Raw genomic sequence first — 27757 nt, 5'->3', positions numbered from 1 at the left:
ATTAGGGCCAGCAAAAATATTTCCCTGTCTTAGGTATTTTTTCCCCACTGTGTGTGTGTGCCCTGTGTATTTGTGTCTGCAGTGTGTCTGGGAGCCCACCCAAGGGCAGGACCTGCCTGTGTCCCTCTGCCACTCACTCTCTGTGACACAGAAACTTTGGGAGATGGATGGCAATACTTTGTTGAACTTTGCCAGGACCTTTTCATTCCCCTTTTGTGGAGGGGAAGAAAAGGGACTAAGTTCAAGGAAACTCAAGAGACTGGAGCTCCCCAGGTTGTCCATCTACAGTCACTCCTCTGATACGTGAATCTTGCCTCCCCCCACCCCCGACTCTTCCTTCCTGACACAAGCCCGTTGGGGTATGGGAAAGGGTCCAAGGCTGGACCCTAGGGCGCCAAGCTGGCTAGCCCCCTCATTCTGGGGAGACACAGGCCCCCTTGTTCTCCAGGAAGTCCAGCAGAAGTGTGAGCTGAGGTGCCAAGGATGGATGCCAAACTTTTGGAGGCTTGAGCCCAGCCTCTGACTCCTTCAGTACAGGAATCGTAGGAGTTCAGCCAGGAGCTGGGGGGTCTGGGAGCCTGCCTGGAGTTCGTTCACCTCTGGGGCACTGGGTAGGGGATGATGGTGGAGAAGGAGGGGAAAAAAGAGAAGAGGCATTCCTCTGTTTTGTAGACAGATATTTCAGATGACAATATTTCTCACAGAAAAAATCAGAGCTCATCTGACAGGCAGGTAAAAGAAATATTCTGGACTTGATATTAGAAGGAATTAAGATATCACTGAAAAAGACAAAAGGAGGTTCTTTATACTTTTTTAGAGGTAGAATGGCTTGTAGCAGGGATAGGGCATTGGACTGAAAAGACATGCATTCAAATCTCACCTCAGAATATTATTGTGTGACCCTCAAGTTTCCTCATCTGTAAAAGGAGGGACTTGGACTCAACGGTATTTAAGTTTCCTTCTGGTTCCAGAGTTGTGTCATTCTTGTTGTTTTTCAGTCATGTCTAACTCCTTGTGACCCCATTCGGGGTTTTCTTGGCAGAGATACTGGAGTGATTTGCCATTTCCTTCTCAGCACATTTTAAAAAAGGAAATTGAAGCAGAGCTAAGTGACTTGACCAGTATTACACAGCATACTAATGTTTGAGGCCAGATCTGAACACAGCAAGATGAGCCTTTGTGACTCCAGGCCTGGGCCCTGTACCCATTGCACCACCCAGCTGTCCTCAGAGCTAGATGCTATGGCCTTGCTATCTCTCCAATATTCCCTGAAGGGAATGGGCAGCCTGGAAATAGCTAGCCTAGAGTAAAAACTTAACTTTGTCAACTGGCTCACGTCTCCTTCTGGATAGACAGAGGAGAGCCTGGTGCTTGAGGGCTGTCCTTCCCCTGCTTGTACCACCTGGGAACACTCCAGTCACAGTGCCAGGAGGGGAGACCAACTCAGTCTGTCCCTGTCATTTAACAGAGGAGGAGAAAATGGATCCACGAAGGGGGAGTGGAGGACCTCAGTGGAGGAGTCTTAAATCACCTGGGCTTTCCAGCTAATTCAGAGGAAAGAGAAGGCAGGTCCTCTAGCTCTAAGTGCAGACTAAAATGTAACACACTGCATTGCATTTCCTGTTCTCTCTTTGGTATTCCTCTATTGTCCCCCTCCCTACCATCCCCACCATGATCATCTAGGAACACCTTCTCTTCCTCCCATACTCACCCTAAGTGACAACAGGCCCATCCAGTCCTCTCCCTTTCCCCCACCCACCTCCCCAGAATGGAGTTGATAAACACTGAGCAAAAAAAAAAAAAAAAAATCCTGAATGATTTATTGGATGCCTTCAAGGGCATCTGGTTTCTGTCTTGAGTATAAAAAAAGGCAATAAATGGCACTGTACACGAGACATTACACGGAAAGGCTGAGGATAAAGAAAGTGCGGGGGTCGGATAGATGGAAAAGCATGGTCAGAAAAAATATGACTCTAAAGCAATGCTTCATCTCATCCGCCTGGACCCTGACACTGGACATAGACACACAGAGGGATGGACATGGGGGTGGACAGACACACACACAGCTGCAGGGGATAAACACTGTTTTGTCCATAGATGGGTTCCATCGGCCAGTCAGTCAAATACTGCAGAAAACTAATGATCTCTCTGTGCTGTCCTCTGAGATCCCTTCTCCAGGACAAGAGAGCTCTAGCTGTTTGGCTCCCAGTGCCCAAAGAAGGAGTTCTGTTCCTCTGCCTCCAGCACAGGTAGTGAGAAAAGAGAGGTCAGCAGCGGGCCAGGCAGGGCAGGGAGGGTGGCTGGAAGATTCTAGGTGGTCACACTATAGCCCGGAACACGAAGGACAATAAGGCACCCAGGGCCAGGCCCAGGGAGAGGAAGAAGGCCATGATTGCACCTGCAGTCTCCGCCTCTGAAGGGTTCACTTTCCTGGGGGTAGATGGGACAAAAGGCAAGGTCATCTCAAGACTCCTGCACCTGCCTCCAGGACCACCTCCCCTGCCCCAGAAAAATTCTCTACCCCCCTCCAGACTTCGTCACCCAGTTCTCAAACCTCTGATGCTTATTTTGATCAACGCATTTTAAAAATTTCTCAATTTAGAATTGGAAAGGCCCATCTAGCTTAATCTTTCTTTTTCAGAAGAGAGAACCATGGCCCAAAGGAATAAAAAGCAACTTGTTATCATATATATATATATATAATGGCAGTTATCAGAGGTGAGATTTGGGTAGAGGTCCTCGGAACTGCAAACTAGTTTTCCAGAAATTCATGGTCTCTCCCAGATTCAGGATAACTGTGTCCTTGCCCCCTTGGCTTAGCTCTTCCAAGTAGCCCCTTTTACTCCAGCACGCACGCACACATCCCCTCCCAACTTGGTCCCCAGCCCTTCGCTAGCTCTGGCACTCCCAGAACTTCTCCCCCCTAACCCAGCCCCAGCATCCCCCACGGCCTCTGCTGCTCTAGTCTCCATTGCTGTTCCCTCTTCCCTGGGAAACCTTCTCCAAGAGATTCCACCACCCCCAGTCTCCTTCTCTAAGCCCAGGCTGTGCACAGGGCCCGGGATACCCCACTCACCTGAAACGGCACCCTGAGCATCATAGCAAATAAACTACACTTCCCACAATCCCAAGCTGGAAGTCGGGTTACTTCCTGCCTCTAGCAACCAGAACTGCTGACAGTCTAGGAAAACAAATGCTGAGGGTGCAGGTGGGCCAGAGGGCAGGACGCACGCATCCGGGCACTCCCACCCGCAGAGGCTGGCGGCCACTGGCCCCACTTCCCAGGCTCAGACTTTGTTCCTCCTTATCTCCCTGCAGCTTGACCTTGGCTCTAGATACAGCTAATCCCAGAGGGAGGAGGCCGTCTTCCTCCAATGAGACGGAGCTCTCAGGGGCCGGCGCCCGCCTCCATCCTGCCCGACTCGGGACTCCCGTGGGCAGGGTGAGGAGGACGGCGAGGAGCCTGCCCCGCCTCGCACCTGCCCGGCCTGCTCACTCACTTGGGGCCGAAGCACATGCAGAGGCTGGCGAGGTAGCCGTTGGAGAAGGCGAAGAATATCATGAAGACAATGAACCAGGCGTCGTGGTGGAAGATCACGGGCAGGTTATTCCTCGGCTGAACGTTGCACAGCATCATTAGGGGCACAAACACGACCCTCGCCATCACCAGGGCAGGAAGCTGCCATTGGCTCTCTTGTTTCGGCTGTGGAGGAAGGCCCTTAGTCTTGCTGCCTGCCCAGGAGAGGGGAGTCCTCCCCAAGGGAGGGTCCCAAGGGACCCCGCATTTACCACTCATTCGTTTATTCCACATCTATGAACATTTATTAAGTTCGGCACAAAGATAAAATTATTCCTGCCCTCTAAAAGCTGACTTTCTATTGAGGTGAAAACAACACGTACCTAAGGAGCAAATATGGAATAAGTGGGGGAATGGGGCACTAAGCAGAAGTAGAATTGAGGAATTAGGGCAGGCTTACTGCAGGAGAAAGCAGCTGAGCTGAGCTTGAAGGAAACTTAAGGCTTCTAAATGTTAGAGATGAAGCAGGGGAATAGTCCAGATATGAGCAGCAGCACGTGCCATAAAGTGGTCCCTGGCTTACTAACTACCCACAGGCAAGGACAAGTGGTCACATGTGCGAACAAATCTAGATCTCTCTCTCTCTCTCTCTCTCACTCACACACACACACACACACACACACACACACACACACCCCCGGGCCATAAGCTTCTAGTCCAGGAAGTGGGGCCAGAAACCCCAAACCCTCGCCCCACCCACCACACATTCCTGGCTGGCCAGTTTTGAAGCAGGAGGGGGCAGCTTTAGATCCCCTTCCCATAAATAGCTACATGTTTTATTTACTGTTCTAGCCTCAAACAAAATCCTACAACCCTACAACATCTCCACCCCCGCAAGCCCTACTTACCCACATGTACACTGTAGTGAGGCTCCGGCCAGCCCAGTCAAAGATATTGAAAACGAAGAAGCAGGAGACAGGAATGAAATACTTGTCTGGAAGTGAGATGGTGAAAAAGTTTGAAATTAGGGAAAAGTACAGGGTAGGAGACCCAAAGTAGGGAGGGGGTGGGATGAAGAGGTAGGACACAAGTTCTAGTCTTGACTCTGTCAGTCTCTGCACTGCCCTAAACTCACTGTTTCACCATCTGTACAACACACCCTAATTTTTACTTTTAGGGAGCTGATAGGAGAAAGAATAAAAAGATGGGAACAGGGAGCTAAGGGTTAGGGACACCCACCTGACTCACCCCACCCCTAGTCATTAACCAAAACAAGCAGGTTTCCCAGTTCCCTATCTTTTCAAAAGATTCCCAAATCCTAGTGAAGGCTTTTTTTTTTTTAACCTCCTTCTGGGATACCACTTCCTCCCCCTCCAATTCCAAACCCAGTCCTTCCCTCCCCACCCTGCCCTCCAGCTCTCACTCCAGTCACTGGTCCCTGCAATGGTGGACTGGATCTCAGCCGTCACAGAAGGGAACACGCCGATGGTGATGGTGAAGACAAAGCAGACAGACAATGCCAGAACCCAGATCTGGGAATCGGAAGAAAAGGGGATGATTTCATCCCGAGGGCACTGGGGCAGGTGAAGGGATGGATGGAGGGCTGGTGGTTCAGTCTCATTTTTGGACGTGTGTTGGGCAAGGAGGGGGATGGGGCTGGAGTGATGAGGACAAGGGAAGAGAAATGAATAGAAATCTCTCTTCTGGACCCAGTCATCAATAACAAAAGGTCCAAAATGGGGAAAGTCATAGATTGAAAATGATGGAGAGAGAACAGAAGAAAGAGTCAAGGCCAAGGGGATAGTGGGGATGGGGAAGGATAGGCTACGGAGGCAGAAGACCCAGGCCTTGGATCCCTATCTACCTGTTTGAGGATAGCTATGATGGAAGTTTTCTCATAGGGAGTAGCCTGTTGGCTGGGCTTTGATATCCCTCCTTCTGCAGTCTTGGTAGGGTTCTCTCCTGGGAAAAAGATAAGATAAATATAAGATCCTGAATTAGGAGAAAAATAAATTTATTCTCTTTCATAGTGTTATATAATCATAGATTTAGAGTTGGAAGGGAATTCTGAAGCCATCTAGTCCAATCCCCACCCCCCCAACCCACTCATTTTATAAATGAGGAAACTGAAGCTCAGGAATCTTTCCCAAAGTAACACAGATTAAGTGGAATTTGAACCCAGATCATGCGACTCCAGGCAAGTGTTCTTTCCACTGTCTGGAATGATCTCCCAAGTGGAGACTACTTACCTCTACCCTGTGCCATCAGCAAGATTTCAGGTCATTGGATAGAGAGAACCTGAGACGGTGCCAAAAAGACAACCAATTCATAGTCCCATTTGATACTAACCTCCATGTTCTCAGCTATTCCCTTTCCACAAAGAACCCTAGAACCTCAGAGCTACCACTCATCACTTAAGACACTGAAATTTCCTCTTGCTTCCTCTAGTCTCCCTTTAATTTCCTACTAGAGATAATTCCTTATAAAACACTTGGAGAGGGAGCTCACTATAGTGAAAAGATGGCAGGACCGAGGTCAAGAAGTCTGAGATCTTCCCTGTGACAAATACTGGCTTTGGCTATGGGTTAATCACTTATCTTCTAGGCCAGTCCTCTAAGACTAGTCATTGTAGTATATAGTTATTGATCTTAATTAGTAAAGGGAATTCCTCAATAAGGAATTTTCCTATTAAAATGACATGAACTCACAAGCCTAGACCTTCTACCACCAAACGCCTTCCATATACACATGTCAAATAAAACAAGTACTAGAGTATTTTACTCAACTTCCCCTTATTCCTTCCCCCTCTAGTCAGAAGTCTCCTTAGTATTTTACAAATATACCATACTTCTACTCCTCTTTGGGAAAGAGGAAAGATAATAGGACTTGGAGTCAAAGGACTCTATGGTCTAGTGGAGAGAATGCTGAACTTGGACCCACAAAGACCAGAGTTTAAATGGACTCACAAAGAGCAGAATTCAAATCCCACCTCAGCTATTACTAGCTGTGTAACTCCAAACAAATTATCACCTTCTATATCCCTTCAAGCTCTAAAGTCTTTGATATGTGACATAACAAAAAAGTCATAATAAAGCATAATGATAATAAATGGTTATTGATTGATAATACTGAAAGCACTAAAAGGTGCATGATATCCAAATCAAGTCAACAAACATTTAAGTGCTTACTATAGTACTATGCAAAGCCCTAGGGATATAAAGACTCCTCCCCCTCTTCCCCCCCCCCCTCAATTTCTGCCCTTGAGAAGTTCCCAATCAAATGGGAGTTAACATGCAAGTAACTATATAAAAATCAGCTACAGACAGGATAAATTGGATATAATTGGAGATAATCACACAGGCAAGGCACTAAGAGTTGTCTAAAGTCTAAAAAAGGCTTCTTTTTGGGAAAAGGTGGGATTTTGATTGAGACTTGAAATAGCCCAAAGACCAGGATTTGGAAGGGAAATCACCCTGGGCTCGGGCATAGCCAAGGAAAATGTATAGCCCCTTTGAGCCAGCTCCAATTTTACTATCATCATGAAATTGGGGAGGAAGACAGAGACACAAAGAAAGCCCAAGAACCCACCCCTGTCACTTCAGAGTTCACTGTCCAATGTCCAAAACAGAGAGATGAAGATTACAATCTTCTTCCTTTGGCCAGGTCATCTCTAGAGTACCAAGTTCGATTCCAGGCAATGTATTTTAAGAAAGATAAGAAAAGCTAGAATGTATCCAAGAGAGGACAGTTGAGAGGAAATAACATTTTTGAAAGATTAATCAACCAAGATCACTGAGAGATGACAGAAGAGAGCTATATCCAAGGATGCAAAGAGCTAGACCTGTTCTGTTTGAACTCAAAGGGCACGAACTAAAAGCAATGGATGGAAGAAGTCACACGAAGTCAATTTTGGATCTGATGTCAGGAAAAGCCTCCTGATAATCTGAGCTATTTGAAAATGAAATGGGAGATTTAGGACCATTTGGTAGATGAGGATTTCTTAGGTCATCTAGTGCTCAATTTTCAGATGTGAAAACAGGGTAAAAAGTGGAGGGGTTAGACTAATTGCCAAATGAGGTCCCTTCTAATTCTTGAGTTCCGTGCTTTTGTGAACTTGGGGAAATCCCTTCTTTCTGAGCTTCTGTTTCCCTCAGAAGTAAATCGAAGACAGTAGCACTACTCCAAAGGAAGTGTGACAGTGCAGAGGTGTCAAACTTTCAGGACCTCAGCAAAATTCCTGAGTGAGCCAGAACCAGATAAAAATGTAATTGATAAATGCTTTAACACAATAAAATGAAAAAATACAAAATAAATAATGTTAATTGGTAGTTTCTCTTAAGTGAATGATCAGATTTCTATTTGAGTTGACTCCATTAATCCTTAGCAGATAAAGGGCCAACTTTCACTGAAGTTAAGACCTACTTACATCTGCTCTCTAATAGCTGTGTGAAGTTTGGCAAGTTCCTTTATTCTCTTCATGCCTCAAGTGAATCATCTCTAAGACAGTAATTTTCAAAGCAAGAATGGATTTGCTTTTGGTAGAAAAAATTCCTCACCAGGAAAACCATTGCAATCATAGCTTCAGTTAAAAAAAAAATCTTAACCTACTTTTCACTGTGATGTGAGGAAATCATCCTTCTGACCTTTGAAATGCTACATATTGGGGCGTCGAGTATATCTGGGTCCCTCCCCCAACCCCATGCTGCCAATGAATGTTTCTTTGGCCCCTTTCAGCCACTTCCAACTTCACTATGATTATGATTCTCATCAAGGGTAGCTTTGGCAAGTGATGCTAGCTGAGGAGACATCTGAGCTCTGAAGAGATCCTTAAGAAGGATGTGATTGTGCAGGCATTGGGCAAAGAAGCCCATCCTGGCCTCGGGGGTTGCTCCATGGGGACTGTATTCTCTTTGAGGTCACTGACTATACTTTGTAAGGGAGTCTGTGATGGATGGGCGAGGAGCTCCTGTTCCACATTTCAGCAGCCTGCAAATCCTACCTGGATCTCATTCACTCCTGCTGAATGTGGATTCAGCAGCTGGACAGGTTTTTATAGGGACTTCATGTACCATATTCAGCAGCTGGGTAGGTCCTAGTGAGGGAAACTGCCATTGGCCTTGTCTTCCTGCCCAATCAGGGCATCACCTACAGGCACCTGAAGCTGAATAACGTGATCCTGGACATAGATGGACACATCAAGATCATGGATTTTTTTTTTTTTTTTGCATGGGCAAGAACATCAACTCCAGAAACATGATCTGGACCTTCTGTGGAACCTCAGACTATATCGCCCCTGAGATTATCACGGAAGTTGGTGAACTGATGGTCCTTTGGAGTCCTGCTGGAGATGCTGGTGGGATGGCCTCCGTTTGATGTTTCAAGCCATACAAAGAAGATGTCACTTACTTACACATGTCCTAGGAGATGGGAGCCATGTGCAAAGGGCTCCTCACTAAACAGGGAAGCTTATGGACTCTGGATCCTAGAGGGAGGCTGCTATCCACGGACTGATTGGCATAGTACCTATCAAGGCTGGAGACTGCACTTCTCTTTGAGGTAGCAACCTACCCAAATGCCAAATCCTGGCCAATACTGACCAGGCTGATTTCCAGGGCTTTATTCATGTTTTGTACTTTCTGATAACTAAATTCTCTAGTCCTGGGACTGATGGCAGCCCAAAGCCATCATGTAAGCACCCTTTGCTAGACCCAGGTCCTTCTGCTGCTTTTCCCCCTCCCTCAGAGGCAGTTCTCAGATTTTCATATTCTCTCCTCACCTGAAATTTGCATTCTGCATATTCTGCCTTATTTTATTCTACCTTTCCAATTCTAGTTCCCCATCAACATTCTAGTGTATCTACTCTTATTGCCCTGAGCCTAAAACTTATCTTCAAACCAAGGTCCTGTGGGAGGCAGGGATAGCCAAAAATGATCCCCCCACCTAGGACCCAGCTCCAGATCTACCCAGTCTTTCCTGTTCCTTCTCTGGTGTTCCCCTCAGCCAGTGTTCTACAGCTTCCCTCCTCCTGATCCCTGCTTTAACTGTTTGCTGCCATATGTGACTCAAGTCTCAGCTTTTATAGAGTTCTGCATTCACTTCTCTGGGCCCTGAAGGCCTCACTCATTCACAGTCCCCCGTATCTGTCTGCTTATCCCTATTACTCAGGGTTTTTCAATAAAATTGAAAAATAAATAAAATACTACATAAGTATTATTTATAATTTATGCCTCTCCTCATTCAATTTCTTTAGCTCATGCCTCCCTCCCTCCCTCCTTCCTTCCTTCCTTCCTCCAAATAAACCCTACCAATCTTTCAAGTTCAACCTATTCCCAGAGGCCTTAGACAATACAACCACAAATATCTGTGAGGAGTCCCATTTTCTTTTTTTAAAAAGTTTCATTTACAAAGAGAGCCCTGCTAAGGGAGAACCAGGGCATGTGCAGAATTTAGACAACCCAAGATCCCTGCGCTCATGAAGATTACAGTCTAGCACATGTACGCAAAGCACTATCACACACACTTTTATGTGATGAGCCCACACTAGAGAGGGCTGCGCGAGTTTCTGAGTAAGGAGAGTACTTTAATCCAAGGAAGACTTTTATAGGAAAAAGCATCCAAGTTTGAACCTTATAAGATGGGCCATAGCTCACACAGGTCTGTACCTTTTTTTTAAAGACTCCTTGTATGGACAGTCAGAATCTTGCAATTTTCAACATATAACTGTTTTCCCCAAGTTATTTTGCATAAATGTGTTCCCAGGTATGATAAGTTTCTCAAGGGCAGGGATTATGTTATACATTTTCCTCATAGCACTTGGCCCAGAGACCATCTCTAAGTTTTTTTTTTTTGTTCCTTTGTTTTTAAGATTGGGCCTCCCTCTCTGTAGGGATAGCAGTCACTCACAGGCCTGACTCAACTGCTGTGCTGCTGTTTCAGATATGGTCTGATTTGTTCCCTCTTGGGACAATTTCCCACCACCACACTTTGCATACTCCCTAAGGGCTTGCCATATTGGTAGAGCATTTATGGCAGACACCAGACTGGCTTTTGCTCTGTGGTTGCTCAGTACTCAAGCTAATCTAGCAGCTTCAGTTTCTTCTGGCAGCAGAGAATACAGCCATTCTTCTGTGATCCCCTAGCCCAGAGACTATATATTTTTTTCTGTATCATTCACAGCACCTAGCAAATAAAAAATCCCTTTTTTCTCCTTTGAGTATGTATTCTCTCAGAGTACCCTCCCTCCCACTCCTCTGGGGCCCAGGTACCTCTTCGAATCAAATCCATTTTGGTTTCTCGCTCCCCATGAGGCCCCATCTTCGCTTGCTGGTAATATTGGTAGAATTTCTGGAAGGGAGAAAGAGAAGGAGCACCTCTGAGATTTTTCTCCCCAATTTCTAACTCTCCAATAACCTACTTTTAGGATTACAGATCTAGGACTGTGCTCTAATACAACCCCCTTATTTAATTTTATGTTTCTAGGAAAGAAGGGAATAAGATTTTTTTGGGTTTTTTTACATTCAAGAGCATTGAGAAATGACTGACCAATATGCACTCTGATCTTCCCAAAGTTTGGAGGAGCTGCAATAGTAATACACAGGAGAGGGCAGCATCACCATAAGTGTCCTTGTACCCCAGAGGCAGTGGTGGAAGGAGAACAAACATACTGTTCTTTTCCGAAAATACCAAGGTAAGGAAAGGTCTTTGGGATCATTTGTCTGCTGGCAAACATTCCCTTAGGGCAGCTGATTACTTTGAGAGGAAGGACATAGTGCAGAGGTGTCAAACTCACAGCCCAAACCAGAAGAAAATATAATTGAAAAAGGTTTAACGAAATAAATAATCAACATAGATAATATTGATTTGTGGCTTTCTAAGCCAGTATTGGGCAGCTAGTACAGGTCTTCTTTCTATTTAAGTTTGATGATCACTGGTTTAGAAGCAGAATGGTACTAAAGGGGGAGGAATGTATATAGTTGTTTTTGTTTTTTTTTTTGGGGGGGGGGAGAAGTACAGTTCTTAGAAGAAATAGGGAGCCTAGGCAGCTCTAATCCCCACATTTTATAGCCAGCATTAGGTCTGAAATCAGGATAATCTGAGTTTAAATCTAGCCTCATATTCTTAATGGCTGTGTGATGCTAGGCAAGTTACTTAACTTCTGTTTGCCTCATTTTCCCCATCTGTAAAATGGGGATAATAGTAATACCTATCTTCCAGAGTTATTGTGAAGATAATATTTGTAAAACTTTGCAAGCCTTAAAATACCATATAGAAGTTAGCTATTTATTTTTATTGTTATTACTTTTACCAGGACTATTACTACTACTACTACTACTACTACCTCAAATCAAGAAACTGATACACAGAGAGAGAAGTGATTGATTTAAATGGCAGAGTCAGTATTTCAAATCTAGGTAGCCAGATTCCAAACCTACACCGTCATTATTATTTAGGATTCCCCAAAGGATTGACTCCCTTCCTTCATCTTACCAGGTGAGGCAGGATCAAATAGCACAAGATAGAAAGGACAATGACTCCACAGGCAGTAATGAAGTATCCAAAAGCACTTTCCTCCAGTTGTGAACCACCTAGGGAGGTAGAATAAAAAAGAGAAAAGTGGTCCCTGTGGAGTCTCTACCCCCAACCCGTCTCCTAAAACCACTTCCCCTCCCCTTTACTTCTAGAGAGTCACAAAGAGGTGGAAAGAACTTACTGGCAATGGCGCAGATCATGGCCAGCGCAGCAAAGGTTCCAGCCAGGCCTTGGCCACTCATGATGGGAGCTGTGTAACTGGTGGGCAGCAGGCCAGCCAGGCCAAACATGCTGCCCTGGAGAATGGCTCCAAATGCTAAGGAGAACACAAGACAGGGAGGGAAAGGCATGGAAAGAAGTCCCTCTGATGAGATAAGAGGAAGACTGCAAGCTCTTTGAGGGTAGGGACAGCCTCTCTTTTTCCAGTGTTAGCATAGAGCCTAGCAGACAGTGGCTGCCTAGTAAATATTTAATGAATTGAACTGAATAGTGGAGAGGGGACCAGGGAAAGGCAAATATATCCCAGAAGGGGGTCACAAGGGGTAGCAAAAGACTGGAGAACACAGAGAAGCCACTGATCACCCCATAACTTTCTGTGGAGACACAGAGAAAGCCACTGATCACCCCATAACTTTTCTGTGGAGACACAGAGAAAGCCCCTGGTCACCCCATAACTATTCTGTGGAGACACAGAGAAAGCCCCTGGTCACCCCATAACTATTCTGTGGAGACACAGAGAAAGCCACTGGTCACCCCATAACTATTCTGTGGAGACACAGAGAAAGCCACTGGTCACCCCATAACTATTCTGTGGAGACACAGAGAAAGCCACTGGTCACCCCATAACTATTCTGTGGAGACACAGAGAAAGCCACTGGTCACCCCATAACTATTCTGTGGAGACACAGAGAAAGCCACTGGTCACCCCATAACTATTCTGTGGAGACACAGAGAAAGCCACTGGTCACCCCATAACTATTCTGTGGAGACACAGAGAAAGCCACAAGTCACCCTATAATAATTCTGTGAAAGACACAAAGAAAGCCCCTGGTCTTTCTCCCCATAACTATTCTCTCCAGGAGGAAACCCAAGCAAACATTTCTCCCTTTCCCACCAGGCAGCACTCCCTGTAACCTCCATCATGTCTTGAGAACCAGGAATCCTGTCTTTCCTACTATGGTCCTTCAATATTCTTTTTGACTAGTCTTCTACAGTCTTTTCTTATAAAATGTAACTCCTTGTCTTTTTTTTTTTTTTAATGTATTTGCAAAGCCAGCACTTAGCACGGAGGACAATATACAGTAAACACTTAATAAATGTTTATTGACTGCTTCTCTCAGTCAGGGAAGCTAAAGAGGCATCAATTCAAAGAATTGGGAAAATGAAGATATACTCTAGGAAGGGCAGCTATGTGGGTGGATGAATGGAAGGACCAGCTTGGGAGTTAGAAAGATAACAGAGTTTAAATCTGCCTTCAGACACGTACTAGTAGTGTGATCCTAAGCAAGTCACTTAATCTGGTTTGCTATATTTCCTCATTCCTATAAAATGAGTTGGAAGAGAACATAGCAAACCACTCCACTATCTTTGCCAAGAAAATCCCAAATGGGGTGTGAAATAACTCAATGACAAATAGTAAGGACTAAGGAAAAAATGGCTCCTTTTCCCAAGATCCACTTCGCAAAGAGAAATGAGTGCTGTGGATTCAGCTCTAGAGATTCCAGGGAGCTTTTACTTCATTTTGCATGGACCCAAGTTTCCATACCACTTCTTATTCACCTCCACACAGTGCACTTCCCACCAAACCCTCTCCAGCTCCCCTTTTGTGTATCTTTTCCAATTAGAATATAAGCTCTTCTGAGGGCAGAAACTCTTTTGCTGGATAAGATTTATATTCCCAGGGCTTAGCGTTATAATCCCTTAATAAATGTTCTACCTAAATATCTAACCATTGCTTATCTCTATATGGAACAGCAAATGGATAAGGAACAGATATTAACCAATGAGGTGGGAAAGAAAAACTAAGCTAAGAAAGTGTCCATTGGCTCTCTGTCAACCCCTAGGCTCCCCAGCCAGCTCTCTTCTCCCCTGAACCCTCCCCAGAGAACTCACAGTTGATGATGACAATCTTGATCATGGTGAGAACGAAGAAGGGCAGGGGATCAAGGTTTACTTTTACCAGGATAGCTGTCAAGGCAAACATCAGCAAGATGGCCACCAGACTGCCCAAGATCCGCAGGGCCTGGGGGATCCTGCAGAAGGAAGGAGGAGGATCAACATTTCCTCTCTCTAAAGCTGAGATGGGAAATTATAGGTCCTCAGGGTCACATGGGGGGGCATAGACCAGGGAAGAAGGGGATGAAAAGAATTCAAGATAAGCAGAAAAGAAATGTATGGTGGAAAGTGGGCAAGAAATAAATTTAGAGGATTTCAAACTGAAGGGACCACTTAGAGATCACTAAGCAGGTCAAAAATATCTACAATGTTTGATCCTCAATTTCTCCCATACTGAAAATAGGAATAAAGTAATTCATATCATAAGGTTCTTATAAAGATGAAATGAGATAATGTAGGTAGGACACTATGTAAACCTTAAACCATTATACAAAGGCAAATGATTCCAATTCCCTCATTTTATTTAGACATAAAATTATTGATATACAGTCATTCCTTCCACATGTTGGGGGTTAAGGGCACAATGCCCCAGAGATTTGGAAAATCTGTGTAAAAATTTTTGGCTTTCCTTTCATATCAGAGAAGAAGCCTAAATTATTATATTATTAAATGATGAACTATGTTGATATTATGCAATACTATACATGCATTTGAATTTCTAAACTTTTTTTGTCATTTGTTGGCCTTTGCGTGTTCTCTGAGGCTTCCGAGATACTCCCAACAAATTCCCATTTAATTGTTGATGTCAACTCAAAATAAATTAATGGGGGGGAGTCATGATGTGGAAGATATAACTGTAATTTGTCTTTATATCATAATCATTTCTGAGAAGAGAAATTTTCTAAACCCCTTCTAAGACTGAATCTTTTCTTGCTATAAAATGAAACAACTGAACAAAAACATCCAACAGAGCAGCAGCAGCATGGGAGAAAAAAAACATCATTTTGCCCTAGAAGTTTCCCACGTCTTTGCCATCCCACAGAAAACCAAAAAAGTGATGATGGCTTCCAGAAGGAAGGCCTGGACCAAAATCTCAGAGCTGCTCTTTGACACTGGTGAGCTTGGGCGGGTGCTTTTCCACTTCTGAAGCAAGGAGTTAGGGCGGAGGGAAAGGCAATGAATCATAGAAGGGTTCAATTACCTCTGATGCAGGAAAGAGTTGAGACAGGTGAAGACCAGGAGGGGAAGCATAGCACATAAGGTCATGACATTGTTGAAAATGGAATCCAGGAAACTAGACTCCGTTGGGGGTGGAGATGCGCTCCCCAGGAGGGCCCCATTTTCCTCCGACAAGGAAACTGAATTATTCTGGGGTGGGCCCAAGCGGCTTTTGAAGTACTGAGGAGAGAGGTGGACAGTGAAGAATATTCAACAGGTATGAGAGGACTCACATGCACATAGACTCACTAGCAAACCTAAGCCTATTCACAAATGACTGAATGCAGAAGCGATGAGAATTAGGCTATCTTGTAGTAAGCTAGACAATAGTAAGATTTGCAAAAATATGTAAAAAAAAAAAAAAGTCACTGTTCACTAATTTTTTTGCTAGCTCTTTTAAAAATATTTAAGATTTTTATTTGCCCAGTTACATATAAAACAATTTCTTTCTTACATTTGTTCTCTCCCTTCCTTCTTATCCTCATCTCTCTTTAAGAAGGCACATGTGAAGCTATGCAAAACATTTCCATAAAAGTCATGTTTCTTTATTAATTTTTAAAGGAAAAAAACTACTTTGGTCCCAAGGCCCTTTTGAAAGCTACTAAAGTTATAAAAGAAAGAAGGAAATTATATACCTTACTAGAAAGAGTATTAGATTGGGAATCAGAAGACTCAGACATAAAATCCTGGGTCTACCACTTCCTAGCTAGGTGACCCTTAATCACATCCTCTGTGAGCCTCAGCTTCCTCACGTCTAAAATGGAGAGATTGCTTGAAATATGATGCCCTGGATATTTCTTCATTCACCTGTATTGTTATTTCTTTCACTGATACAGATTATAATCCACCCATCTTTTTGGTTCTGGTCCCTAACTTCCCAGAAATCCTTCTTAAGAGATCCACCCAACAGGCAAGGGAGGCCTTCCTCCTGGTTAATATGGAAGTCTGGTTCATTTCTCCTTTTAGTGAGCTTTGGACAGGGATCCCACAAATATAGGGTACCAACAGTTGACATTTGGGTTTTTGCTTTTTTTCCCCCCCATGCAAAACCTATTTCCATATTAGCTATGTTGCCAAACAAACAAACAAAAAAAGAGTAAGAAGAAAGAGCACAGTTTAACAAATCTAGCAGTCTAGACAGATAGGTGATTTATCGAGCAAGAAGCTGAGTCAGGAGGACGTGGATTCCAGTCCCACCCTCTGACACAGAGTTGTGTGACCTGGAGGTAAGTCACTTCCAAGCTCCTTATAAATGAGTTACTGGATCAGCAAGGGAGGTTCCTATAACCAATGAATCACAGGTTGAGTTAAAAAAAAATTGTACAGAAATTATAAAACTGAACATCTCCTCTTCTAATCTCTCCATAGGCAGAAACAAGGCCACATGAAGCCCTATTGTATTTTTTTTTTTTTAATCTGCTGCAGAGAAAGAGAGAACTGGAATTAGTCACATTCTCAGATGAGGAGACTTGCCCCAGGTCACACAGAGAAGTGGAATTCAAATCTGTCTTCCAGACTTCAAAACCAATATTCTATTTGGTTTTTGGCCATAGCTAATGCAGCTGGTGATGAGTCTTCTGGTGGAGAGGTGAGCTGGTCACTGGACAAAAAGTCCACTCTATCACCTGGATTGAACTCAAATCAGCTTTTTCCAAGTCACTAGAGCATGTCGGAGTTGCAAGAAACTAGGGGTCACCACCACATCAGTATGAATTTCAGAAGTTTTTAGTGATGGCTACACATAAACTTACTTCCTCAATCAAAGACATATGACATGGAAAGCACCTTAAAGAGATCATCTAGGTCAGGGGCGCTTCATTTTTTATATGTTATGGACCTCTAATCTGGTGAATTCTATCCTATCTTCTTAGGATAATTTTTTTTGTTTGTTTTGTTTTGTTTTTTAAATGCATAAAATGAAATACATAGGATTGCAAAAGAAAAAAATATTGAAATAGTCATTGATATATATTTAAATAAAGGCAAAGAACCCAGGTTAAGAAACTTTGATCTAAGGAGTAGCTAGGAAATAGAGTAGACAGAGCACAGTCCTGGAGTCAGGAGAACCTAAGTTCAAATATGACCTCAGACACTTAGCTGTGTGATCCTAGGCAAGTCACTTAATCTTAACTGTTTCCCCTGCCCACTCTCCCCCCCCCCCCGCCCCGGCCCAAGAATCTCTGATCTAGTTTAATTCACTAATTTTCAGAAAAGGAAACCAAGTCTCTGAGATATTGCAGCCTGACCAAGTTACAATATCAAGTCAAAACTAGAACTCATTAGAATAATTGTATAACAAACATTGTTTGCAGTCTATGGCAGAGGGGTAGGAAGAAGAGAAAAAAAAATTGGAATACAAGGTTTTGCATAGGTGAATGCTGAAAACTATCTTTGAATGTATTTGTAAAAATAAAAGCTATTAAAAAAAAAAAAAGACTAGAATTCAAATTGCCACATTTCTGAGTCCAGGGTAATTTCTATTGCTCAGCAGCACTGTCTCTTCCTTTTCCTATACCAATGGATAGAAACACCTTCCTTCTTCCAGGATGGCCATGTTACTCATCCACATCCTCAAATCGCCTCCTCCAAGTGCCTTACTGAACTCTGACTTCCCATGGTGCCCCTGGAGAAGGTGCCCACTCCCTGTCCCCTGCCCCAGCTTTCCCCTCTCCTATGTCTCACCATAGTGGCAGTCATAAAGAAATTCCATGGCAGTAGGGTGCCCAGGCCCAGCATGAAGAAGATAAGCCATACGGCTTTGTACCTGGAGGAAGAAAGAAGAAATGGGATGGATGAGAGGGATGTCCCAGCCGTGGTTCCTAAATAAAAGGACACTGTCTCTGGACACTCCTCATTTTACCCTCAGCTCCCTCCAATCTATTAAGATGGTGATCAAACTCTTCCCTTGGCTTTGGTGTTTCCTCCCCAGGTGCCCCCTTCCCAAGGAAAGGGGCAGTGAGGAAAGCCCTTACTGTCTTCTGTGGATTGGGATAAAGATGAAAGAGAAATAAAGACTGAGCCTTTCCTGCCCCCCATGGACAAGGACAGAGATAAAGAGAGATAACGAGGGAACTCTTCCTGGTTCCCTTAGAAGGGACTAAAGATAGAGATAATGGTTGGAAAAGTGTTCAGAGCTTTTGTGAGGAGTCCGATGGGAAAATGGAGCACTTGGTCTCGGTATTTTCAGGAATGTGTTCCATCGAACGTGCCCGGCCTATCACCTGTACTTCTTGCCTGCCCAGATTCTCTCTGCCTGGTTACAGAAAGCTTCTGGGAGATAACCTCTTAGACCAGGGAAAGACAGTTTCAACCAAAGGACCGACACAGGGCTGACACTATATCTGGGCCTTGGTTCCCAGCCCCCAATGGCCCATAGGGACCTTAAAGGCTGGGAACTCCAGTTCTATCCCATACAGTTCGACAGAAAAAGAAAGGGAGGAGGATGGGGGAGAGAAGAGCAAGAAAACAAAATACACAGCAAATAACCCTCCTTCCTCTTTCAGCTGGAAATGATTATGCTGCTGCCTGTGGGGGGTAGGAGGGAAGGGGAATATCTACGGTTCCCTACAAAAGATGTGAAATTAGGGAAACCAAGCTCCCTGGTGCTTCTGCCTAGACCTTGCAGGAAAGGGTGGGTGGGAGAAATGAGCTCAGGAGGTCAGGGTGTGTATGTGTGTGCATGTGTGTGTTTGCCGTCTGTTCCACACAGAAGCAGCTCTGTTGGTCACACTGCCTGGGGGGACCACGGGAGTTGGGCAATAGGATATTACCAGGTTAAACATGGTTAATAGTTAAGGTTTTCCTGGTTTAGAGGAAAGGCTATTCTCCAACTCACATTAGGGCTGCAATATTCCCACCCCCATATCAACCACTGTCTGGGACAGGCTGAACCACAGGGGTAGGGTTGGGATCATGGCTAGAACTCCAAGGGGAAAAAGTCTGAGTTGTTTCCTAACCAAAAGGCAGGGAGGCTGGACTTGGAAACCAAGAGGGCCGAGCAGAATGATGGGGTGAGAGAGAATGAGAGGTCCCCGATGATCTATGGGATGCCAGAGGAAAGAGGGATCCCCCAAAGGGTAAGCAGAGAATGACCAGAGATGGAGCAGGGGGCACAGGCATAAGAGGGGCAGGGGGTAAAGTGGGGTAGGAAGTTTGATTAGGAAGTCTAGAGATAAGGCAGGGAGGCAATAAGAAACGGCGATAAGTGAAAAGGTGAATAAAGATAGAGGGAAGGGGAACAAGAATCCAGAAAGAGGAAAAAGGGAAGGCAAACAACTGGGAGGGAGGTTATCTAAGGAAGAGGTCCCAGAGAGTCATGAAGGGTGGTGGTGGTGGTAGCAGTGAGAAAGTTTTCCAGATGTGCTGGCAGGGGGAGAAATGGGAGCTGCCAAATATCCTTCCCCATCAGGGGAGGCCGAAAGCCAAGGGAGGCTGGCTGAGGGGAGCCAGCAGCAGGCTGGAAACTGTGACGGAATGGGGAGAGGCCCGGGCCATTCCACATGCCTGTCACCCACTGCCCAAACGCCCAGCAAACAGCTCAGATTGTGGATCTCTTCCTCATCCGCTGGTCTGGGTCCGAATGACTCACAGGTGTCCAGCAGGAAGAGCCAGTGGACAGCGGGGGCCCTGGGAGCTCTGACACCAGCCCTTCAGCTCTCCCTGCCCCCACCCCCACTCCTATCGGAAACCTTCTCAGGAGCCCCCCGTACCTGTCCTGTGGCTTGTGACCGGTCGTCATGGCAGTGCAGCCCTCGGATCCACGTGGCTTCCAGCTCTGTCAGTCTGAGGGTCCTTGGAGGGGCAGAATAGGCGTAAATCCCCCCACTGCAGACCCTTCCTTCTCCCACAGAAACCAAGCACTAGTTTAACTCCCAACTTCACTGTTTTTGTCGGAGTTGTCCCTGTCTGACCCCTTCCCCACCTCCCAAAGGGTCCCTAGTATGCCCCGACCTACTTCCCCTCAAAAGGGACCCTGTCCCGGGAACAGCTGAGCCAGCCACCAAAGGAAACAGTCGCGGGAGCTCGCCCCCCACCTCCTCCCCAAGCTGTGGCAATACCTGGTTCCCCGCCACTGCCACCGCTATTTTTATCCAGCTCTGGAGCAGTCTGTAGCCGGGAAACGGGAGGGGAGGAAGCAGAAGGGAGGGGGTAATTGGAAGGGAAAGAGAAAGAAGCGACAGACGAGAAAGGAGGTTGGAAGGGCAGCAAGAGACCAGGGGAGATAGGGGCCTATCTCATGAGGAGGAGGTGGGAAGAAAGCAAGACAGAGAAGACTCGATGGAGAGATAACATGGGAGGGAAAAAGGAGTCAGAGGGAAGCTACAAGACAGACCAAGAAGGAGAAGCTAAAGGACAAAGAAGGTCAAAAAACAACAGTCACACAATTCTCTTCTCAGAGGGACTTGGCCCCGGTCCCTAAAGATCCATCCTCCTGGGACTGGGAGGGAGGGGGTGCTAAGAGGGTCTTACTTCTAGACTGAGGCTTCCATTAGCCCCTGTCCTTCTCATCAGTTCCCAGTTAAATTTTTGTGATTCCTAGCCTAATTTTCTATCACTGTTCTCTCCCCTACCCATCCCACACCTCAGCCTCAGGGTTTTGCTTCTCTCCATTCCAGAAATTTCCTCCCAAATACAAATACTTGAATACATTTCACACATCTCAGGATTATCTTGAGCTCCAAATTCTTATTTTATCTTGCTGACCGGTCCTCATAAAGCCTTTTGAAGAAAACAGGCTTTCCCCACCCCCACCTGGCCAGAGCTGCTCTCTCAGTTCCTTAGTGAGTCAGGCCCCTCTCCCCTTCCTCTTTCTACCATAGCCTTAAGAAGTGAAGGGGAAGAAGAGTAGCAAGTGGGGGAAGGGGAACTGTCACAGCTTTCTAAATCCTAAAAGGCCTCTCTCTGCTTATAGCTCGCCTTTCCCTCCCCCAGCCTGGAATGGCCCCGGGATGAACAGGTGGCAGCAGGGGGGCATGGATCCATCAGTCGGCTGCTGGAGAAACAAGGGAAGCACAGTGCTTGGCCATGCATGCAAAGGCCTGTCCCAGTCATGAGGTCAGGTTCTGAGGTCTGGATCAGATTGTCCTGGGGGAAAGAGTCCTGCCTCTTCTACAAAAGGAGAGAGGAGCACCTCCTCTTCCACCCCCACCCCAACACTGCCCCACGCTGGGCACACACCTCGGGTCGGAGCCTGGGATCCAGCAGCCTTCTTCTCCCTTCTGGACGAGCCCGAACACAAGGTATCAGTGTCCACAGAAAGGCTTTTCTCAGCTGGGTCAGTGCAGACTCACTCAGCCTAATATGGGAAAGGGAGGGAGAAACGAGTTAGAGGCCCCTTTCTTGGAAGACTAGGTGTGCAGAAGAGATAATGGAACAAACATTCTCTGGTTCTCCTCAGGAGAGATAAGGACTTTTGCAGTAACACAAATGAGGTGTCAGGAAACAACAGCCAAACCTTTTCTTCAAAGGAGTTACATTCAGTCAGTCAATAATCATTAAGGACTTACTATATACTAGGAACTGTTGCACAGAAAGTGGGTAGTGGCGGATCTTGAGTTTGGAATTAAATAACCTGACATTGTATCCCACCCCTGGCAGTTTTTAGTTATACAACTCCATGTAATAAATGACTTAAAACTTGTACTTCACATCTGACCATATAACCGGATGTCCCTATTACCTCCAGCTGCTGTTGTTCAGCTGTGTCTGACTCTTGGTGACTATACGGACTAGAATGTCCACAGGTTTTCTTGGCAAAGTTACTGTAGTGGTTTGGGATTTCCTATTTCAGTGGATTGAGTAGCCCATGTTCACATAGCTAGTTAAGTGTCTGAGGCTGAATTTGAACTCTGGTTCTTCTGACTCCAGACTCAGGGCTCTATCCACCGAGATACCTCAAGAATCAACTATAAATTCTTTTCTTCCTGGCATTTGAAGCTCTTTGTAACCTGGTCCCTTGTTACCTCTCCAGTATACACATTACTCACTCCCCATACACTCTCCAGTCCAAACAAACCGCGGTACTTTCTGGTTCTTCCATCTCTTGCCTCCTTACCTTTGCACTAGCTGTCTCCCACACCTGGTATGCAGTCCCTGCTCATTTCTCAGAGCATCTAATTTTCTCTGACACTTAGCTTGAGCTTCTCTTCTACACCAAACCTTTCCTGATCTCCCTGGCAGCTAATGCCTCTGTCCCTTTCCAAATTACTTTGTAGTTATTTCTGTACATATTCTCTATATACAGAATTTGTCCATAGTCTTTGCCTCTTCTCCCCATCTCCCCACCCTTAGGATGGGTTAATTGTTGTCCTTCATACTCAGAGGGGACCAAAATGACATCACTATGTCCAGGTTAATGTATGGTGTGTCCAACTGTGGCCACCAGACCAACGTGAGGCCAGAAATCTCCACCACTCTGGTCAGGCATAAGTAATCCATACAAATATTTGGGATGGGGAGGTCTAAATTTGAACACCTCTTGTTTCAATTCTGCTTTGCTTATAGAGCACAGCACTTTCTCTGTCTCTGAAGACCTCATTATCAATGATCAATTGTGAGACATGAAAAACACTGCCCAGGATCTGTAGACTATAAACTCCTTCCGAGCAGGGCTTGAAGACCTTGGTCATTATCATCATATTGCAATATTTTTTGTTAATATTGGGTCTTTTCAGTTGTGCCTGTTCCCATTTCAGGTTTTCTTGGCATAAATTCTGCTGTGATTTGCCATTTCCTTCTCCAGCTCATTTTACAGATGGGGAAACTGAGGTACACAGGATCAATACAGCTGGTATCTGAGGCCAGATTTGCATTGTCTGAGTCCAAGCGCAGCACTCTACCCACTGTGCCATCTAGCTGCCCCATTATCCTATTTTAGGCTGTGGAGAAACTGGCCAGTGCTCAGAGAAGGACAATTAGACAATTAGAAAAGCCTTGAGCTCATGCCAGTGTTTAATACATGCCTGGTGCATAAACAGGTGTTTTAATAAAGGCTCACTGACTGATCAGGAAAATGGAGATAACCCTTGTACTGCCTGTCAAACAGGGCCTGCTGTTAGAAAAGTGCTTTTTGTAAACTCAAGCACTCTAAAAATGTGTACTGTTTCTCAGCTTCTTCCCTAGACCTCCTGCTAATTTCCCTGAACCACATCCCATACATCCTGGCCAGTCAGTTTCCTCATCTATAAGATTCCATTTCATAAGCATTTATTAAGTATATACAATTTACAAAAATAAGAAGGAGGCCAATCAGGATGATGAAGGGCCTCCGGGACATGTCAGTCACTAACTGAAGGAAACAGGAATATTTTAACCAGGAAAAAAGAAGACTTAGGGCTCTTATACAGAAGAGGGAATGAACAGATTTGTACTTGTGTGTTCTCTGAATTGCAAAAGAGCTTTAGACTATATTCATTACCCATAGGGGAAAAAAAGGTCCTTTTTGTTGCCTGGAAAATATACAAGGGGGCAGCTAGATGGTACAGGGAATAGAGCACCAGTGTGGAATCAGAAGTACCTAAATTTAAATCCAGTCTCAGATACTTACTTACTAACTGTGTGACCCTGGGCAAATTACCTAAAAAAGAAAGAAAAGAAAAAAGGGAAGAAAATATATACAGTAAATTTAAGGAATGAAAAAAAAAACTATCTTTTTTAATCTTAATAAATCCTAATAAAATAAAAATAAATAATTTTAACACTAAAAAAAAAAAAAAAAAAGAGGGAATGGATTTGTTCTTTCTGACCCCAGAGATCAGAACAAGGAGCAATGATTGTAAAATTGGGAAGAAACACACTTTTAGGCTTGAGGCAAGGAAAAGTTTCAGAACCATGTACTAGTAAAATGGGCTGCTTCTCTGGAGATCTAAAGCTAAAACAAAATGACTATTTGTTGAAGAAGTTTTAGAGGGGATTCCTGCTCAGGTCTAGTGTGGGCTAGATGTTCAACTGGCTCTCACTCCTCACCTACATTTTTGAGGTCCCCTCTAAATCTGAGTTTTCACAACTCTGTGGCTTAAACTTTTTAGTCTATAAAGTATTCTTTGTGACTCCATTTGAGATCTTCTTGAAAGATAATGGAGTACATTTCTTTCTCCTGCTCACTTTACAGATGAGGGACTGAAGCAAACCGGGGTAAGTGGCTTGTCTAAGGCCACACAGCTAATAAGCATCTGAAGCCAGACTGGGACTCAGGAAGGTAAATTTTCCTGAATCAGACCAGTGTTCTATCCACTGTACTACTTCACTGCTTCCATAAAGTATAACTATTTGTCTTAAATAGCTGGGAATACTGCAACACAGGGGAAATCCCAACAACCATATGCAAGTCTCATGCAAATAATCATTCCTCCCTCATAGACCAGAGGAGATAACAAATATAAAGTGTCTTACAAAGAGTAAATCCCTATATAAATGTCAGCTATTATTATGGAAAAAGATGAGGCAACAAAAGGCCTCTCCACCTTCACATCTGGATTACTGCAATAGCCTGCTGGCTGGCTTTCCTGCCTCAAGTCCCTTCTTGCTCCAATCCATTCTCTCTCAGTGTTTGCCAAAGTCATCTTTCTTAATTGCAGATAAGAACACATCACTTCGAAATGAGCAGAACCAATCATTATATACCTCAACAACGATACTGTATGAGGATGTATTCTGATGGAAGTGGATTTCTTTGACAAAGAGAAGATCTAACTCAGTTTCAATTGATCAATGATGGACAGAAACAGCTACACCCAAAGAAAGAACACTGGGGAATGAATATAAACTGCTTGCATTTTGATTTTTCTTCCCGGGTTATTTTTACCTTCTGAATTCAATTCTCCCTGTGCAACAAGAGAACTGTTTGGTTCTGCACACATATATTGTATCTAGGATATACTGCAACCTATTCAACATGTAAAGGACTGCTTGCCATCTGGGGGAGGGGAAAAGTAGGAACAGAAGTGAGTGCAAGGGATAATGTTGTAAAAAAATTACCCAGGCATGGATTCTGTCAATAAAAAGTTATCAAAAAAAAAAAAAAAAGAGAGAGAGAGAACACATTCCCTACTTAACAAAGGCCAGTGGCTCCCTATTACCTCTTGGATCAACTATAAAATGCTGTTTGGCATTAAAGCATTTTACAAGTAGGTCCTTTTTACATTTCTCATTTTCTCCTACTACTTTTCCCCTCTAGTTATTCAGTGATATAATAATATTGGCTTCCTTATTGTCCATCCACAAGCCACCATCTTCAAACTATTTTTTTCTAACTGGACTCCTGGAACGCCTAGAATCTGCTCCCTCCTCATGTCTGCCCACTGCCCAAAGGCCTTTCCTAGTCCCCCTGAAGGTTGATATCTTCTCTCTGAGATTATCTCCAATATAAGCTGTACATCTCTTGTTTATGCATAATTGTTTGCATTTTCTCCCTTCTCCTTTCCCAGATTGTTTGCTACTAAAGAACAGGAACTGATTTTTGACTTTCTATGTATCTTTAACACTTAGCACAGTGCCTGGACACATAGTAAACAGTTATTAAATACTCTTGTCCAAAATGTCAAGCTTCCTCCCACTGCATTTTGGGAAAATCCATGAAGTAGTCTTGGTTTAGCAGCTAGGTAGTACATTGGGCCTGGAATCAAGGATGCCCAAGCTTCAATCTGGCCTTAGCTATATGACCCTAGTCAAGTCACTTCCCCTCTGCCTCAATTTCCTCATATGTAAAATGGAGAAAATAATACTACTTCCCTCAGAGGGTTGTTGTAAGGATTAAATGATATAATAATTATAATGTGCTCAGCTCTATTAATGTTAGCTATTAGAATTAGAATTATCCTGGAATAGGTAGAAGAATCAAATCTGAGACACTCTCGTCCTTCTTACAGAAGGAGGAGATTAGCCAAACTAGAGCAGGTTTAAAGGGAAGGGTTGGTGCTCCGGAGAGGCTAGCTTACATGTCAGATTTTCCCATCACATGGCAGAAAGGGAGAATCTTTTGGCTCCATCACTTCCACCTGAGGCAAGGCTCAGTCAAGAATCCCTGCACCCCACCCACAATGGCAGAAAGAAGGAGGAGGGGAGATTTACAGGCAGAGCTGAGTTGTCTTTGGAAAGGATGAAGTGTGGAAGAGAGCATATGATATTTCGGAATCCCCTCCTTTCCTCTTCCATATTACAAATAGCCAAAAAATTCAGGCCCCGAGGCGAGAGGGGCGTCCCTAATCTAGTAGCCTGATCCTGCCAGGCTTTTCAGTATCATCTATTAGCTCCAATTGCCCTAGCCTCTTCTTCTTTGCTTTTATCTAAGTCCCAGGAACTGTTTGTATCTTTATCCGCCCCTACCACCAGCAGCCAAGCAGGCCAGGGTGGGAGGGAGAGGACAGCAAGAACAAAGCAGATGCTGCCAGGAGCATCTGGGCTCCCTCAGCCTGAAACTTGACAGAAGGGCGATGTTGCATGTAGTCAGCCTCTGACAGGGTCCAGACCCAGCTCCAGCTCCTCAACCCCAAGTCCCTCTTTTCCTGCATTCCGAGTCCATTGCAGCGACCCGGGGAAGATGTCCCCCTCCTCTCAGATCCCAGTAGTTCCCCGTGACCCCTACACTTCCCAACACGGCATGAAGCAGGTGGGAAGGGCTCGAGAACATCGTCTTCCCAATTCTGAAGAGATGAGACTGCCGAGGAAACCTTTCACGAAACATATTGGGGTACCTACACATGGGCTGGTGAATGGAAACACTGAGACGGGCCAGGATTTGGAACTTAACTGGGGAGTGCTGACTGTGTAGGAAGTGCTGATTAAGGAATTAGCAGAAATGGGGAAGAGAGGGGTTAGTAGTAGGTGAGAGGGTTTGTAAAAACAAGGATTAGGGCAGGGGGAAAGGTAAAATAGCCCAGCACTAATGACCTGTGATAAGAAATCTTGGGGAAGAGCTTTCTTTGGGAGACCTAGGGAAGCGAAGAGGTGAGCTGTCCTCTGCCCTGGTCCCCTTATTTCTGGAGTATTGTGCTCAGCTCTAGGTGATATAATTTAAGAAAGCCACTGTTAAGCTAGAGTATATTAAGGAGAAAACAATTAGGATTTTAAAGGGCATCTAGTCGAAAATTTAAGACAATTAGGTGAAGTCTAAGAATATCTAGCCTAGATAAAAATGTATTGGCTTAAAGATTAGATAATATATGGGGGCAAGAAGCTGGCCAGAAGTGTTTGGAAGTCTGTCCTATTAAACAATGCATAAACTCATTTCCTCAGCTCCAGAAGGGGGGTGAGGGTGGGAATTGGCATGTTGAGGGTAAGGGGAAGGGGAGAAAGAAGAGTCTAGTAAGAAAAATCAAGGCTTAAAGGAAGTAAACAATTCCCAATAATAGTTTATTCGTAAATTGACTGGGCTGTTCTTAA

At 44.6% G+C, this 27757-nt stretch overlaps 1 protein-coding gene and 1 long non-coding RNA gene across 4 annotated transcripts; one reads left to right on the top strand and one right to left on the bottom strand.

Annotated features, from left to right (window-relative positions):
* Nucleotides 1-1803: 1803 nt before the first annotated feature.
* On the bottom strand, nt 1804-21654 carry SLC29A1 (solute carrier family 29 member 1 (Augustine blood group)). 3 transcript variants are annotated; one of them, XM_051997056.1, is made up of 13 exons: nt 21557-21654; nt 20089-20170; nt 18062-18143; nt 15363-15559; nt 14159-14298; nt 12228-12362; nt 12005-12102; nt 10783-10861; nt 5382-5479; nt 4941-5049; nt 4426-4511; nt 3501-3703; nt 1804-2430 (listed from the first exon to the last, which is right to left on the bottom strand). In XM_051997056.1, the coding sequence occupies exons 2-13, from the start codon at nt 20115-20117 to the stop codon at nt 2319-2321; spliced, it is 1368 nt and encodes a 455-aa protein (XP_051853016.1). In that variant the 5' UTR covers nt 20118-20170; nt 21557-21654; the 3' UTR covers nt 1804-2318. The 3 variants fall into 3 exon arrangements, with proteins under 3 accessions (XP_051853016.1, XP_051853018.1, XP_051853019.1); XM_051997058.1 differs by lacking the exon at nt 21557-21654 and adding an exon at nt 20437-20457; XM_051997059.1 differs by lacking the exon at nt 21557-21654 and adding an exon at nt 20334-20354.
* LOC127561800 (uncharacterized) lies at nt 21525-25402 on the top strand. The gene is made up of 2 exons (XR_007953537.1): nt 21525-21618; nt 24955-25402. It is a non-coding gene; the product is annotated as an uncharacterized LOC127561800 (long non-coding RNA).
* The last annotated feature ends 2355 nt before the right edge of the window (nt 25403-27757 follow it).

Source organism: Antechinus flavipes, chromosome 4 (assembly GCF_016432865.1).
Source record: "Antechinus flavipes isolate AdamAnt ecotype Samford, QLD, Australia chromosome 4, AdamAnt_v2, whole genome shotgun sequence".
NCBI lineage: Eukaryota > Metazoa > Chordata > Mammalia > Dasyuromorphia > Dasyuridae > Antechinus > Antechinus flavipes.
This window is presented reverse-complemented; position numbering and strand designations above follow the sequence as displayed.